The sequence below is a fragment of the Engraulis encrasicolus genome, chromosome 12 (genome assembly GCF_034702125.1).
Source record: "Engraulis encrasicolus isolate BLACKSEA-1 chromosome 12, IST_EnEncr_1.0, whole genome shotgun sequence".
In the NCBI taxonomy this organism is placed as follows: Eukaryota; Metazoa; Chordata; class Actinopteri; order Clupeiformes; family Engraulidae; genus Engraulis; species Engraulis encrasicolus.
In genome coordinates this window covers 7,831,352-7,847,080 of record NC_085868.1, presented here as the reverse complement: position 1 = coordinate 7,847,080, position 15,729 = coordinate 7,831,352, and the positions used below count along the sequence as shown (strand labels likewise).

The 15,729-nt window shown below is 45.9% G+C and overlaps 1 protein-coding gene across 2 annotated transcripts in view; it reads left to right on the top strand.

Moving 5' to 3' along the window:
• Nucleotides 1-15,729, top strand: part of lmo7b (LIM domain 7b) — a 62,576-nt gene that overhangs the window by 17,365 nt on the left and 29,482 nt on the right. The window contains exons 7-10 of one of the 2 annotated variants that reach the window (XM_063211566.1): nt 3,938-4,051; nt 5,675-5,873; nt 7,157-7,295; nt 14,870-14,899. In XM_063211566.1, the coding sequence (XP_063067636.1) occupies nt 3,938-4,051; nt 5,675-5,873; nt 7,157-7,295; nt 14,870-14,899 (482 nt within the window). The remainder of the gene's footprint in view (nt 1-3,937; nt 4,052-5,674; nt 5,874-7,156; nt 7,296-14,869; nt 14,900-15,729) is intronic. The other variant, XM_063211567.1, reaches the window with a different exon arrangement.

Here is a 15,729-nt window from a genome sequence, read left to right as displayed (position 1 = left end):
AAACCAGGCGATACATGCTGCCTGTGACACGCACACACACACCACACGCACACACACACCACACGCACACGCACACAAACTGCACTGTACAAACATCCCTCGCTGAAGCGAACGGTGAATTGTCCAGTTTGTCAGCTGTCGGTCAGTAAGGCTCCAATACTGAACAGGCCTACTGAGGACTCTTCACCCCAGTAGAGATGGGATTTATGGCTACTCAATGGGATCATAGTGGCAGTTGAATATATATACAGCTCCAGGCCTTTTTATTAGAATAGCATGAAAGAGTTGATTTATTTCCATAATTCCATCAATAATATTAAACTGTCATGGATTGTAGATTCATGGCCCAGTTTTTTAACTATTCCAACCATTATTTTTTTTCTTTTTATATACGTTGGCCTTCCAGCTCAAAAAACCCATGAATTGGGGAATTCGCAGCATTAGAATATTGTTATAAAATCACATTTTTCTTCATCAAAATTCGGGTCACATTAAATCAGTTGAAATTTGGTACTTTCTACATAACATGCAATGGTCAATACTTGGTTAGGTCATTCTCTGTCTTCATAATGGCCATGGTGCGTTTAACATTGAAGTCAATGGCAAAAACAGTGCATGGGAGTTATGGAAGCCCAGATATCCTTGATGCTTTGCTGTCAGCTGTTCTTGTTTGTTGACCTGGTGCCCCACACTTCACTCTTCAATATACCCTGTAGATTTCCATGCCACGTTTTGGTGTTAACTCACCAGTTTAATTCTAACTCAACAGAAATAAAACCCCATTCATTTTCAATGGGGGTTAATTTCTGGTGACGTGGCAAGAATAAGAGATATCTTTCCACAGAAACCTTTTTTTAATATAGAATTGAAAACCCAGAGATAGGCCCAACACCGGAATCCTAGTCTCGTGCTCTGCTCCTTAAGCTCTGGACTGTAGAAAACATTTCATTTTGCATCCTAATTTACCAAGTTTCCGTATTATGATGGGATCTCAGTCGTAGACCTCCCTAGTCCCAGGATAATTGTGTGATTGCACTCAATTAATATAAACTGTTCTTATTATGAATATTCCAACAATATCGGTTAAGTCTGAGTCCAGCTATCAAGGGTTTTATATCCATTTACTTGTAGAACTGATTTGCATGCGGCCGACTAGTTTCTTTATGCATGTCCATCCCATATGAGAGACGTCTAGAATAAATCAGAGGTTAAAGTTGCTGGAAGGTACCATACTTATGAGATCCTAAGCCCCATACACTTTACTTCTATTCGACTGCAATAGGAAGCGAGAGGTGTATGTCGAGAGCTACACCCAAAAGATCTGATCATCCCGCTTAAGTTCCAGTTTACGATAACATATTTTTATTCTAAGTAGACACCATTGACACTCGGGCTGACCCGAAGTATAGCGTCCCACTCCACATGGAGAAATGTCCTTGGAGCTGCTACGTTTCGACAGTACAATAACCTTATGAAGGAACAAACGGGGTCTATAGCAAAGATAGATTAATGAAAGTTTTATTACAGGACAAATCTAATTATACGACAAAGTACAATGTTGAAAAAGTCAATGCAACCTAATTAAGGGGAAATGGTTACATGGACACTAGGTCCACGGGAGCCCTTTAGCGGGGTTTAAACTCCAAGATTTGATCATTACACCAAAGTTTAATACCTAGGTATCTCGTGGGACGACCCCAGCCAGGGACCAATGACGTGCCGGCATTTACCTGGGCTGGGCTTTGCACAATGGCACGGGGTTGGGTTGTAACCAACACCGTATCCAAATCCTATGATTCTAAATCTTTAATAAATTCACTAATAACAGTTTCAAAACCAAGACCTGTTCACCACCCGAAGTATTTCCATCAGATTGATACTAAACACATGCATAGAATTTCAAACACATCATAGTAAGCATTTAAACCACGCATATTGGATCTGGCGGGAATTTCAGTCTCTGCGTGGGCACGGGAGGTGCGCGCATGCCGGAACAAATGGCCGATGGCCGAGATGCGCTGGGAACGCACACCGGGGGGTGCGCGCTTTTCACGCCGGGAGGTGCGCAATGCATACAGGTGACCGGAGGTTTTGGGGCGGTTCCCCCGAAGGGTGCCCTCTGTCACACAGTGCTTTTGAGATCCAGATGTCAGATATGCAATGTTTTATCTTTGAAGTCAACAGAAAACTCAGAGTAGTAAAACAAAGGCGTTAGATTGTAAACAAAGGCGTTGAAATAAGGAAAAGAAACGCAAACAAATGTTAATACCGTGCCCGTGAGCCACCGGCGCTGTGAATTCAGTGCCCCTTTGTCAGGGCCCATATGGGGGGATCTTACAGAATGTATGACTTTTATTTCCTGATACTGACTACTATGCACAATGAAACACAGGTTTCAACCAACATACTAAAGATATTTTGCATACCAGCTCTAAATGTGCCGTTATCTTGGTCATAACCAAACCTTCAGCACACAGCTGATGTCATGAAACCTTTTCTTTTCTCCAAAATGACATCGGACATCGCCTTTCATCACCAGTGGCAGATATGGATCCCCCCCCAATTCACAATTTCTGCTTCCTGATACTGATTAAAGCTGCTGAATCATATTGTACATATTGACTGGTCATATTGTACATGGGCTATATTTGTTTTTTCTTGGTCACATCACAACTAGACCTTCAACACACAACTGATGTCACAGTGACAACTCATGACACCTTTATTTTGTTCCAAAATAATGTTCAATTTTTATGACCGACCATGACCATTGCTGTTAACTATCGCAATCTCCATTATTAATCCATTCATTGCCCAGCCCCTTTTGCTGTACTACCTGGTTCTTCTGCATGGTCTCGACACTAGTTGGGACACTCTTTTTCAAGTTCTCTTCTATTTAAAATCACTACTTGTCAGTGGTAAGACTCTCATTGAGGACATTACATTACTCTTCACTTGCTTTGGATAATCACATCAGTTATTTACAGGGTATTGGTTACAGTCCCTGCAGCAGTGTGGAGTTAGATGCCTTGCTCAATGGCATCTCAGTCATGGAGTGCAATAGTGGTGTCAACAACAATTGATTCGGCAATCCATTGCAATGCGGGGCCGGACAATTCAATAATCGATTGGGCAAATGCCATAATCGACACAGCATAGATTTTCAAGTTTCAATTACGTCTGTTGGCATGTCTGGAGCAAACGAACCTTTAATTAAATTAAAGCACTTCAAAGGATTGAAAACTGCAGGACGCACACAACAGCCAATAAAATGTTAAGTATCTGAGGGCATATATTGCCTCATGAATGATTAATTAAAGATTTGCATGCTTTCAGTAGAAATATACAGTAATGCATTGTTCATCTTAGAATTCATCATAGAATCAGACTGAATCGAGTCGAGCAACTACCTCCCAAATTGTAATTGAATCGAATGTTAAGGGCAGTGGCAATGCACACCACTAGAGTGCAGTAGGGAGGGGAAGGGTGGGATTCGAACCTGCAACCCTCTGATCTAAATCCCATCTCCTTAACCCCACAGCTGCCCCAAATGTAATCAGTAGCATATGGTCACAGCACTTACATTTAACTTGGATAGTTTCATCACGCCTCCTTTTCTCCTTGTTGTCCCTTCGTTGTCCTTCGGTACAGATCACAGTCTACTGGCTGGGGAGGAATCCTTTACACACACACACACACACACACACACACACACACACACACACACACACACACACACACACACACACACACACGTACACATCACATATTCACACACACACGCACATTCATACACATACACACAAACACATACATACATACACATACATACACATTCATACACATACATACACATTCATACACATTCATACACACACACACACACACACACAGTGAGATGCCAGTTTCTCATGTCTCCTTTTCCTTTTGTCCTCAGGTGCTCATCACGCTCTACTGGTTGGGGAGGAAGGCCCAGGCTGACCCCTTCTACTCTGGACCCCTACTCAACCTGAAGGCCTTCGAAGGGCTACTGGGCACTACCCTTACCAAGGTAGGGAACGGCTCTAGAAGACACAAACCAAGTCTCTCAGCCTATCGCGAGGTCAAGAGAGGGGGTCTAAGGCCCTCTGAAGTCCCTTTAAAAGTCCTTAATTACTGTATATCATGGACATCAAGCCATGGACCCTCTCTCTTGACCTCGACAATATACATGAATGATGAACACCTTAACATTTTCAGGACATTACCCCACAGACACAACTTATTCCTCTCTCTCTACACGATTAAGTCTCTCATTCTAGTTTGTAGTTTTGCTGCTTTCATCACGCCTTCCATAGGTTATTGCACCTAAAGTCTGAACAATAACTCTGAACACCTAAACAATGTCACACTGCTGGTAAGTATTTCTGAAATTTGACACCAGAACTAATTTAAATAGCTCTTTCCATCTATCTAATGTGACTCGTTTCTTTTTTCTTGTTCTTGCATTTTGTTTTTAGTTCAGTTCAATGTTGGTGATATGGATATTTGCAAGTGGTGTAATGAAGTAGCACACTAAAATGGCACACAAACACAACACAGTCTGAGGGAAAACTGTGATCCATCTGTCTCTTTCTTCCTTCCTTTCTTTTTCTGTTTCTTTTCCCTGTTTCTCTCTCTCTCTCTCTCTCTCTCTCTCTCTCTCTCTCTCTCTCTCTCTCTCTCTCTCTCTCTCTCTCTCTCTCTCTCTCTCTGTCTCTCTCTCTCTCTCTCTCTCTCTCTGTGTTTCATTTTTTTATGCATTGCCCTAGACTTTTGCCCCAGTTTGACATTTTAACTCACCTATTACTGTGTTTTGGTGAAGTGTTTTCTGTGCAGACCTTTTTTTTGGGTTTTAGGTATACAGAGATACAGGTCCAAATGTCAGCTGATCAATTTTATATTGGGTCAAGCAAAAATTGCAATTTATATCAGCAGAAACAGGATGACTGGTTATGCAGATTGTAGTGCAGCCAATGTGTTCTCGGGCCTGGTTAAATCTAGGATTCGCATTGATTTCTTTTTTTAAGCACATGTCTGATATTGACACTTTTGTTGACAAGTGGTGTTATGGAGAAGCACTTTGCTCGGTCAGGGATGGGGATTAGAGCATGACACGGGAGTGGATTATCACTCCCGTCCCATCCCGGTCCCAGAAAAAACATCCCATCCCGTCCCATCCCGGACTGGAGTAAAAGAAAGAAATCTCATCCCGTACACTCCTTTGAAAGAATGTCTCCCTATCCTGTCCACTCCCACTCAAAATCAACCCCACTCCCGTTTCGTCAAAAACTAGGCTTTTTCGGTTTGTCTTTTCAAGAAAAAATAAGCGGCATTCACGCTCCCGGTCATTTTTATTCCCGCTCCTGCCCGCTCCCATTCATCTTTCATTCCGCTCCTGCCCGCTCCTGTTAATTTTACAAATTTTGACTCCCATCCTGCGGGAATCCCGCGGGACCCACAGGACCCAAGGGAATTCCTGAAAAATGTCATCCTCTAGTGGGGAGTTGACCTTTTCGGGGGGGTTTTAGCCTAAGATTGAGGTTTGTTTTTTCTTTACCGGGTTTGATTGTGTGGTATGGCTTTGTAAATGGGATATTTTTCTGATTGTTAAAATAAAGCGCTTTTAAAAATCAAAAAAGAAATCTCTCTCTAGGCGTTAGAGGAGTGGAGTCCTCGCTGGAGTGTGCGTGACAGTGGCTACAGTGAGAGCTGGTTCCCCGATCGCGAGGAGCTGCTGGGTCTTCAGGCGACGGCCAGCTGCAAGAGCGAAGACTCCATCGAGAGCCTGGACTCAACTGAGTCCCGTACACTTAGCGCCACATCAGATACCACGCTCAGGGCCGGCAGCGAAGGTGTGTATTCATATGGATGTGTGTGTGTGAGTGAGTGAGCGTGAATCCTCCACAAAGTCACGCATACTTGGCGCCACCTCAGATGCCACACTTTGGGCCGAAGTGTGTGTCTGTGTACTACATCGAGAGTCTTTACTCCAGCCCACAGTCATACACCCTCAGCGCCACCTCAGACGCTACACTTTATCCCATGAATGCTTTAATGGGCTGTGATGAGTCATAGGTAAAAAGACAATGCTTTCCCCCCTGAAAAAGATTTGTCATTGCTTTGGGGAAAAAGGAAAGAAGTATGCAAACAAACAGTGCTATATTTGTGTATGGCACTTATATAAAACTACTATTTCAGAATTATTGTAGACCTTGTCTAAATTCTCCTGTATAAAAAGTATAGACCTGTTGGGATGTTACTGTAGGAATGCAATGTGTGTAAACAAGTCGAAGCTGTGGGTGGTATCAATCTTCTGAAGTCAATCAATCTTCTGAAGTCCTGAAATGATGGTGCATGTTGAAAATCTGTGTGCTTTAGTGCTGCCCTCTGGTGGTCACTACTTGTAACTGACGCTATTGACCTGTTGGAGCTCAAGCAAGTGGCAGCCTTACCTTTTCATCCTTACCTGTACACTCTCGTGATGCACGCTGCATAAGGCCTACCACCGTGTGCGTGCGTGCGTGCATGCCTGCGTGCATGCAAGTGAGAGAAAGTGAGCGAGGGAGAACGGCCATTCTTCCCAGGGAAGTGTTAATGAAAGTGTTGGCTTGCCATGCCCCCTCCACACAGCCTGGCGTGACATTCTGGGTCATTCCACACCCAGCTGGTAATGGACATGAGAGTTTGCCAGAGATGCCTGTGTTTCTGTCTCTCTCTTCGCCCGTCTGTCTGTCTGTTTGTATCTGTCTCATTCTTTGTGTGTGTGTGAATGCGCACCATGGGCCCCAGTCTGAGTGTTGGGTGGCACCCTTGAGACCTGGTGAAAGGGGTGTGTGAGTGTGTGTGGACATTTTCAGCTTGTGTTGCCTGTTTCAGACCTCGTTGTTTATCTGTCCTGTAGGCTTGGGAATTTCTTTTATTCGATCTGTTTACTCAACTCTGTCCTGCTATTTTTCTTATGTCCTCTAACTCCCTCCCTCTCTTGTTGTACTTCAATTCTTCTTTCTTTATCTCTCTCTCTCTCTCTCTCTCTCTCTCTCTCGCTCTCTCTCTCTCTCTCTCGCTCTCTCTCTCGCTCTCTCTCTCTCTCTCTCTCTCTCTCTCTCTCTCTCTCTCTCTCTCTCTCTCTCGCTAGGTTGTGGTAGCGACGCAGAGGCAGAGCAGGGTTTCAGGATGGCGGACTCTCGTGATGGGAGGGGGAGGGGATACATGCCCACGCCGCTACGGAGGAAACGCGAGCAGCACGAAGACACCAGGACCAGCCCTCTCATCAGGTACACTCCTGCACATGCACGCACACATATGTTCACACACTCCGCAGCATGAAGACAACAGGGGCCTGTACTGCCGAGCTGGGCTATGGTTACTTCCAGAGTAAGCTTGCCATGTGCAGTGTAGCCTCTCGATTTACTCATGCTACTAAAGGAGGAGATGTTTGAACTGAGGTATGCTGCCATGGCAACTCTACATACTCATTAGTAATGGTGGGGTGGCGTCCGCGCCAATGTCTTATCCTGAGCGTTTCGCTCGGTGCGTAATTCCAAGAGCAGTATAATGAAAAGGAAGAAAGGAGTCGCACACTGGAGCTGAATGCAAAATCAAAAAATGTATTAAACAAAGCCGAAAAATTAAACTGACAGAAAAGGGACAAACGTTACGGGTCTAGCCCATCATCAGTGTTCCCAGTGTTCTACATACTCTACATCTCAGTCCTGGTATTTTCGGTTATACAGTATTCTTGGATTAGTCCGGTCATACCTACTCTCTGAAATCTCAAAACAGATTGGTCCAGGGTGTTGGGTATCAGTCTGGGTAGGTGAGGGTTACTTTTGGGTAGGTGGAACTCCATTCGTAGTGCAGGCCCCAAGACGACCAGCCTGCATATGAGATAGACATACACACCATCTTACCTTCCCACACAAACAACCAGAGCGACACAGATAGAAGGACCAGCCCCCTCATCAGGTACACACACACACACGCACACGCACACGCACACGCACACGCACACGCACACACACTGAGACCAAACCTGATTCATCCAGAGTCATATACATGGACCAAACACACTGTAAATAAAATCAAACAAGCAGAACAAAACTGAAATGTCCTTTATGTTGCAATATCTGCAAGTGTGCTGGAGATTTTTTGCGTGCGTGCGTGCGTGCACGCCTCAATTGAGTTGAGGCTGTATGAGCGGGAGAGAGAGGGAGAAATATGAGTAAAGCATGAGAGTCTCTGCATCTGATCACCTGTGGTGACCCATAACTCTTCCTCTCTTGGACTTCCACCCCCACCTCCTGACCCCAGAGAGGGTGGCGGTGTCTGCTGCGGCGGCATTCCCATGCGAGGGGTCATAGTTCACGACCCCCACTCCTCCGCCTTCACGCCTCATACGCCCCACTCCCCCTCACCCCCCTCCTCGGTGGCGTCCTCTTCTGCGGTGGCGTTCCTGCAGCGCGCCCGTGACTACCGTAGCAGCGAGGAGAGCTCCGACTCGGATTCCGACCCGCAGGGCGGCGGAGGAGGAGGCCGGCCCGACCCGGACCTGATCAACGACGACCTGGCCAGCCGACGCTTCCGTACACCGACCCCCACCACCACCCCCTTCAACTTTGCCGTTCCCGCGCACCCTGTCTCGCTCTCGCGACACCAGCCCCACCCACACCCTCAGGGGTCGCGACCCCATGGCCTACTGCCCACAGCCACACCCCGTGGCCCCAGGTCGTGGGTCGGCGTGTCTGACGCGTCCCGGATGTTCTGCTCGTCCACCAGCCCTCGCAGGTTATTTGCGCTCGAGCGTGTAATGGTGTGTTGGAATGTCAGTTCAGTTTGTGGTGTGTTGGTACGTTTTGACTGCTAATACCACTGCTGAGCAGTTCCTCCTAACACGCCTCCCGCACGCACACACTCAAACACACACACACACACACACACACACACACACACACTAATCTCCCCGCTCACTGACTTCAGCTTGAGCTTGTGTTTGTTTTCCCTGGTGTGTTGTGGATGTGGTTGGAAGAGTTTCCATGGAGATGCCTTACTGACATGATACTGACTGCAAGATGTTCTTCATTCACATCTGCTTGAAGGAGCCCGTGGAGTGATGTGAGCGTCAGACACTTTCACAGCAGCAGGTTGGCAGTCCTTACCCCCATTTCACCTGTGGGTGTCTGGGCTCTGTGTGTGTGTGTGTATTTGTTTGGTCCTTGGACATTGTGTGTGTGTGTGTGTGGGGGGGGGGGGGGTGATTAGACCTTGTGTGTGGTGTATAGACCTTGGACTTATGTGTGCGGATGGGTGTGCATGGACAATTAATGTGTGTGTGTGTGTGATGACCTTGGCCACCCCTGTGTTGGAGGCCTCTCCTCTTATCACCATGTTGAGTACAGTGCTGGTGTCAATGACCGTTTCAGTCCTCCTCTCGCTCCTTCAGTTAACACTGCCTCTGGCGTGCTCCTGCAGTTAACACTGCCTCTGGTGTATTAAGAGCTAATTTTGGGCTGTAGTGCCTCGCTAGTCCCATTGTGAACAAGAGTGTGTGTGTGGGTGGTCGTGGTCAGAGATGAGCTCTTCTGCTTGTTCTTCAGCCTAACCACATGCTGTGTTTGTGAACTAACCTTCCCCTGTCCAAATCCTGAATGTTCACCTTTTCAATACAAAGTACACTAAGTTGAGCAACATGTTAAAACCCTGACACTGTTTCCTTCCAAATCACTGACTAAAGGAACTACTTTTTTTAAAGGATCTACTTTTCTTGAGTCCTCATTTATGGTCAGTTCATACATGGTTGGTAGGATCATATCTGTGGCAGAGTTTTCACTTTCTGAACCCGGGATGGCCACCTGTGACTGCGGGTAATAAAATCATGCAACTCTACACCCATGCAGTGCACAGTGTAGTGAAGGGGTGAACATTCTAGAATGGGGGCTGCATTCTGAGGCTCGTATTCCGAGATGTTGTTGTTGCTCACTTGGCTCTGGCTGTCTTCTCCTCCCAACTCCAAAAGCAGCGGCACCGTCTCTCCCCGCTCATGTGACCTTGACCCCGTGACCCCTCCCCCTCCGACGACCTCCATGACCGCCATGATGACTTCCTGCCCACCGGACCGCGAGACGCAGGAGGCTCTGTTCCTACAGGCCCTGCAGCGCCACCTAGCGGACGGCGGCGGCCACGATGATTCCTCCTCCGAGGAAGAAGAGGAGGAGCGACGAAGGCAGGGCCACGGCCGCGACCCCGACCCAGTGCTGGACGACTTCTATGCGCGCCGCGTGGGCCAGAGTGTCCACCTGACCTCCAGCAACCCCGGGGCCGACCGCTTCATGCCCAAGCACTGGACACCTGAGGAGGACGTCCATGTGAAGCGCATTCAGCTGGGTTCGCAGAGACGGCCTTGGTACAAGAAGCTCCAGGGCTTCAGGTTGGTCTGAGGAGGAGGAACGGGGAGTGAACAGTACTGGTGATTGAGTAGGTCCTGAAAGAAAAGCAAGGTATAGGTAGAGATGGTAAAATAAGCTTCAGCTTTGTCTGAGGAGGTTTGTGCAGAAATGGATTGTGGAGAGGGAGTTAACCCTGAAGGAAATTAAGGAAGGCATAATGAGGGAAAACTATGGGGACCCCCAGAACAGGATTATGGATAGAGTAGAGCCCTCTACTACCTCTCTGCCTGGTAGTGATCATCCTACAGATTATTTAGAGCACTGGACTACTACTTGGGGGTAGATTGAAAAGAGATATTTTCTTTTCCTTTTTTTTAGATCCTTCAGGATAAATGGCCTATTTTTTTTGTGAACAGACCAGACCTATCCCTGGACACTGTGCAATCTGAACATGTAGCTGGACAATTGCATATTCAGCTGATGCGGTTAGAGTAGGCCTAGATACAGTATTTTGTGTGAAGACCTTTTCTGTGCCCACATGTCACTGAGAGTTTTGACGCATAAATGTTCTGTCCTTCCCCAGTCATGTGGCTCCACCTTGCTCTGATGAACATTAGACATGCTCCATCAATTATGAGGACCCAGTAAGGAGTGAGGCCATTTGATCATGTATTATTGCCGTCTGGGTGGTTGCTGTGTGCTTCCATTGATGTCTGCTATCAATGACTCTTATCTTTGCAGCATCCCCTCCCCTCGTTGATGTCTCTATCAACTTGTACCTGTGCTTTTTTCTGCAGATGTCTTTATCAATGTCATTTTTCCAGTGAAATGTCTTTATAGCTATTGCTTAATTCTTGTAGCTCAATGTCTGTAGTGCCACTGTTTTGTTTTTCTCTTGGCTTCTTTCCCCTGTCAGCTTGCTGTGCTGTGGGTGTTCTGTTGACTTTGGTATTACCTTTGTTGTCTTCCTTTCTGATCGGTGCTTTTTTCTTTTCTCTTCACCTCTCCCCTTCCACTCTTTCACCCTGTCTGTTTCTTCCTTTCCCCACTCCCTGCTCTGATCCATCTTTCTCGTATCTTTTCTCTTCACCCTCCTTGTATCTCTGCACCCTCATGCCCTTTCTCCCCCTCGCTCTTCCTCCTCTCTCCTTCTCCTCTCCTCTGTCCCTCCCCCTTTCACCCTTCCTGTCTTCTATCCTTCTCCCCTCTCCACTCATCTCCTCTCCTCACCACCTCTGCACTGGTTGCAGTCGACAGAAGGCTGGCTCGGAAGACGATGATGACGATGATGGTGACATCATACCCTGGCTGGTGGCGGGACCCGTTCGCCCCTCCTCTGCACCTCCCAGAGCTCCACTGTCCCGCTAGAGCCCCTCCCACTCCACCCAGAGCCCCGCCCTCCCATTAGAGTGCCCTGCCTAATCTCCCTCCAGAGCTCCTCCCACTCTTCCACTAGAGCCCATCCCACCCTCCCACTTCATAGTTATAAACACTAGATGCCATGTTCAGCCGTTGTCTGTGACCTAACCCTGGGTGCCACCATCTTGCTCCGGTATATTGATATTTTCTATGGATGTTATTGCCACCTACAGGATAATGCGAGTATCTCATTGTCACTGATTGATGGTAGCAATCTGACTCGAGGCACTTGTTGTAATATAAAGTGTGTGGTCAACGCGGGATCTAGTGTTCATATCTATGCCACCACTTCCCCACTGCTTCCTTTTCTTTGTCCTGTCCAATGAACTCGCACCTCAGCTCGACAGGGGTCTTGCCCAGGTGTTTCAGAGATGGGTTGGCTGCCGTCTGAATTCTAAACACTACTTTTTGGAAATCAGACTCTATCATACTAAAGCCACCCCTAGTCATTGGCTTTAGGACATCACAGATGGGGGATACCTGTTGGATTTTGCCCAAAGGAGATTTATTTCTAGTGCCTTAGATACCGTGTATGCTTGAGAACGAGTGGTGTTGATGATATCCAGTTTTATGGAGCTTGCTTTTATGTACTAAATTCTCTCTGGCCAACATCTGCAATTAGGTAATTCAGGTGAGATGGTTCTTCAGCTCTTTCTGTGGCTCTTTTGTCTGCCACCTTTCTCTCTCTTCTTTTCTTTCAAGTGTAATTTCCTCTTATCCTTCTGAACAGCATGTGTTTGCTTCTGAATGGCTGGTGTGTAGTGAGGGCTGCATGTAACATGTGATCAACTCAGAACCTTTTAGGAGGATGAGGCCTACCTGAAGGCCTTGCTGCTTTTAGAATGGACGTGTGCTGTTTTCCACTTCCAAGATGGATGGAATGTTCTAGAATATTTTCCCACCACGATCATGAAAGGACAGTTCTAAAATAGATGCTTTGTTGCGTTCCGAATTGGATTTTTCAAGGATGAATGCACTCTTGTTCTGGAATGGACCGTGATGAGCTGTCAGCCCAGCAGGAGTTGGCTGAAAGGCTGCAACAACGTTTGTTGGTTATTTTTAAAGGACGCTTTTCAGAATGGATTTTCTCACCCCATGCCACCCTTGGATCACGGCACATTAAAATTCCTTTGTTGCATTACATCACATTTATAGGATGCGTTTGTCCAAAGCAATTTGCCAATTTACAAAAGGATGACACAAACTCTATGATTCTCTGGAAAGGTCCTGCTACTGCTGAAATCTTCTGCTGTTGCCTGAAATACTTCTGTCTGAATGTGAACAAGTTGAAGGTGAACTTCAGTTGTATTTATCCCAGATTATTGGTGTCCCAATCCTGTATTAGCTGCTATGCAATATTTAATGCCAAAGCTATGATGACATGATCAAAGTTGTGTATATGTAGCAATTAAAGCAACACAGTTTTTTTCCAATGTTGGAGTAAAATTTCCCAAATTATTTCAGTGGTTTATCAATTTATAACTGGGTGAAAGCCACTTTTGAATTCAGTTTTGCTGCTCTGCGTTGGCTTTAGTCCTACTTATTCTCTCCCTACTTAACGTTGAAGGACCATATCATGTCTCTGTTCAGTAGTTTAAATAAGGGGAAATTAGGGTTCCAAAAGGTAGGAAAAAATGCTTGGTGTTGCTTTAAGACATTTCAAATGTGTGTGAAGAACTGAAAAAAAATGCTCATGGTGTCCATAGTAGAAGTTCTGCTTAATTATTCAGCACTGCATTTCCCATGGTGCATGGCTACAGTGTTTGACCTTCTGTAGTGGTCATGTTTTTGTTGGACGCTGCTATTGTGTTGGGAATGAACAATGACTTCACCAGCACTGCATGCACTTCCATAAGCAGATTTCACTCTGATGTTTTTATCAGAGCTGTGTGGGTTATTTTGGATGCTGTAAAATGACTTCCATGGGTCAATAAAGAAACTCAACAAAATGGTGTGACCTCTGTAGCACATTCTCTGTGTGTTTGTCTGTCTGTGTGTGTGTGTCTGTATGTTTGTATTCCTCAGCTACTCACAGGCCACTGAACTTCCCTGAGGTAAATGACTGATTGATGTTTTCAAATGAGGAGGAGTGTGAGAGGGAAATTCTAATACTCTTGAAGACATACAAGTTAACCTTAGGTGACAAGGGGAAGCACCATTCATTTTTTTACTCTCACAAAGATGTGAGCCAAAAGCAACTAAAACCATTGGTGCTGATTTTTTTTTAGTGTGTGTGTTCCTGTTTGGAGTAAGCCAAAGGTGAGTATATAGTTTATGATTTTAGAGTTTTTTTAATGGGAAGTTAGAATTTGTCTTATTAATTTACATTACACTGACTCTTTTATCCAAAGCGACTTACAGGGTATTTGTAGCAGTTGGAGCAAATGTGAGGTTAAGTGCCTTGCTCAAGGGTACCTCAGCTATCGATGGAGGTGCAGGGATGGATAAGCGTGGGATTCAAACCTACACTTCTCTAGATCTTTGGATGGGAAGCCAGTTTGTTTCCACTATCAGAGTTTCATCTGATTTAAATTGGAGTTGAACAGAGGGCCCATTTTATTTGCAATTTATTTTTCATCATTTTTAATTGATAATGTTGACGTGTTTATATTTCACAATCCCTTTGTTCCTCCTGTGTTTGTAGCCTGTGTGTGGTGTGTGTGGTTGTGTTATGGTCTGGCAGTAAAGCAAAGCTAGCGTGTCAAGTACAGTTAGGCTTGGTCTCGAGGCATTGTTATGAACAGGTGGGTGGAGCGGGGTGTGTACACGTGTGTTTGTGAGTGCGTGTGTGTGTATGTACAGTACGCATGCATCGAGCCACCACCCCTTTTTGAATTCCTGCCTTTCCCAGTTGATGAGCTCTGCTGGCTGGAATCTGGTTCTTCTTGTTTGAGTCCTGTGAAATCGCACCGCCGTATAGGAGGGGAGCGCACGACAGATTTCTGTCATTAGCGCGCAGGTGACAAGTGCGCTCACAGCAGTCAACAGTGATCTCATTTGTGTGCGTGTTTCCTCTTGTGTGTGTGTTTGTCTAACTGATCTCCTAGACTACCTTTGAGGACCTACATAACAGTCGGGTAAGTTCTCCCCGTGGACAGCGTTTGCTTTGCCGGCTGCCTCCGCAAACATGTTGCTAGCTGACTGACTCGCCACCATGTTTCCATTATCTTGTTTTTTTAATCAGCAGAAAGACCTCCCACTTTGTGTATGTGTGTATCTATATGTTTGCAGGAGTGTTCTTTTATGTTGTTGTGCATACGGTATGTGTGGTGTTGTAACGTGTTCTGCGTTGGTGCGTGCTCAGGGGATTTAGTATGCATATCAATGAGTGAATGAATGAGTGTGTGTGCATATGAATGTCTGCCTGTGCAGTATTGTCTGTTTTGTCAGCAGTTTCTTTATAAAGACATAAGGTGGCGGTCATGCTCGGGCTTTCCTAAAATGTCCAATTCAAAACAGGCTAATTGGATCTGACCCTGGGCCAGCATCAGTGCTGGGTCTGGTCTGATCTCCTGCAGTACTTCTGGTGTGTGGGGAGGATCAGTGGTGCTTGTGCTTCATAAGGTCCATATCCATGTTTTGCTTCTGCATGGTGTGTGGGCTGCTTTGCTGCCTTATCTGGAAGCCAGAGTCATACTCTTGTGCTCTCTGACACATTAGTTGTTTTATCATCTCCTCTTACCTCTCCCTCTGACTCCTCTCCCTTGCATCAACCTTTCTCTGTTTCTCTTTGGGGGCAAGTCAAACCTCCAAATGTGTCTCCTGTCCTCATTTGTAAGTAAGTTTTTTTATATTGGACATTCATTCAACATGTAGACAAATGTGTTATCTGGGAAATGGTGCATTTCAAACCAGATGTCCTCATGTGCCACGGGGCTTATTGTCTTTTCCACATGCACCACATTTG